This window comes from Eupeodes corollae, chromosome 1 (genome assembly GCF_945859685.1).
Source record: "Eupeodes corollae chromosome 1, idEupCoro1.1, whole genome shotgun sequence".
Lineage (NCBI taxonomy): Eukaryota > Metazoa > Arthropoda > Insecta > Diptera > Syrphidae > Eupeodes > Eupeodes corollae.
The window spans coordinates 122328283-122329498 of NC_079147.1; the positions used below are offsets into that span (position 1 = coordinate 122328283).

Sequence of the window (1216 nt, forward strand, 5' to 3'; positions counted from 1 at the left end):
TGAAGAACTCAGCTGTGGCTTCCTTTAGCAACTCTTTCGCTAACTTGTATTCGGCCAGTGAGAAGCACTGGACCGAATAATTATTTTCTTTTTCGTTTAAAATTTTAATGAAAATATGCCCTTAGTGGCTGACTTACATACCTGTTTAATGTCCTGTATATCAACCTTATGGGTCCTAATTGATGGTATCTTTTCTTTGTTAGGCTGTGTTTGTTTCTGGTGTTGCTGCTGCTGTTACTGCTTCTGCGGCTGTTGTTGCTGTTTCTGCTGCTGCTGCTTTGTTTGTAGCTGTTGTTGTTGCTGCTTGGCCTTACTCGAATAAATGGGCCCTCAGACAGTGGGCCTGTCACTGCTGGTAAAGCCTTCATTTTTTGTTCCGCTCCAGTGATTTTAGTAGCTGGCTTTCGCTGTTGTTGTTGCTGCTGTTGTTGTTGTTTTTGTTGCCTTGTTTCAGGCTTTTTTTGTTTTGCCTGTTGCTGCTGTTGTTGTTGTAGGATCCGTTGTACTTTTTTGTCCTCCTTCTCAGCTGCCTCTTTTTGTCGGCGCTCTTCAATTTTAATTTTCAGTGCACTAAGAAGGGGCTCCTTCAGCTTTTTAGCTGGTCCTCATAGGCATCCATTTGCTGCTTTTTTGCCTGCAGCACTTGTGCCAGCTCCAATACATCGGCTTCTTTGTCGTTAGGGGCATCAGGCACCTCCATCGCCCTTTTCTTAGGCTGTTCTGGCGGTACCAGGCTTGAAAACCTATTTTTATTTTTAGGTGACGTGTAGCGCCCCTCCCCACCTTCGGAGACGTAGTCAATGTCACCGTCTGACGGCTCGCTTTGTGACGTCATCCGTTTTCCTTTTGGCTGCATTTTCTCCCGCATCGCTCCGTGGGATCGCATTATTTCTGTCTACCAGATTGGGCTTATGCCTTCTCCTTTTGGCAGTTGTTATTGATTTTAAAGACCCATCAGACTGGTAGCCTGATGATGTTGCGGTGCATTGGGGAACTGCTGATGGCAGAAGGTATCTTTCGATACCCCTGCTTTCTTCTTCTCCATTTTCTTTTCTTCCCAGTTAATAAAATCGACTTTTTCTCAAACAAGCACAAACAAAAATTCCTCGAAATCAAAATTGATATGAGAATCGGTACGCTTTAGAAGTAATATTGCCAACCGCCTTCTCTTCCGATTTGGCAGTTTATAATTTCTCGTTTTCCTTTTCGAACCTTT

At 43.9% G+C, this 1216-nt stretch overlaps 1 protein-coding gene across 1 annotated transcript; it reads right to left on the reverse strand.

The window, feature by feature from the left end:
• Window positions 1-234: 234 nt before the first annotated feature.
• LOC129943524 (putative uncharacterized protein DDB_G0274435) lies at window positions 235-886 on the reverse strand. Its single transcript, XM_056053037.1, has 3 exons — window positions 592-886; window positions 315-547; window positions 235-270 (listed from the first exon to the last, which is right to left on the reverse strand). Exons 1-3 carry the CDS (start codon window positions 884-886, stop codon window positions 235-237), a joined length of 564 nt encoding a protein of 187 aa, XP_055909012.1.
• Window positions 887-1216: the final 330 nt, after the last annotated feature.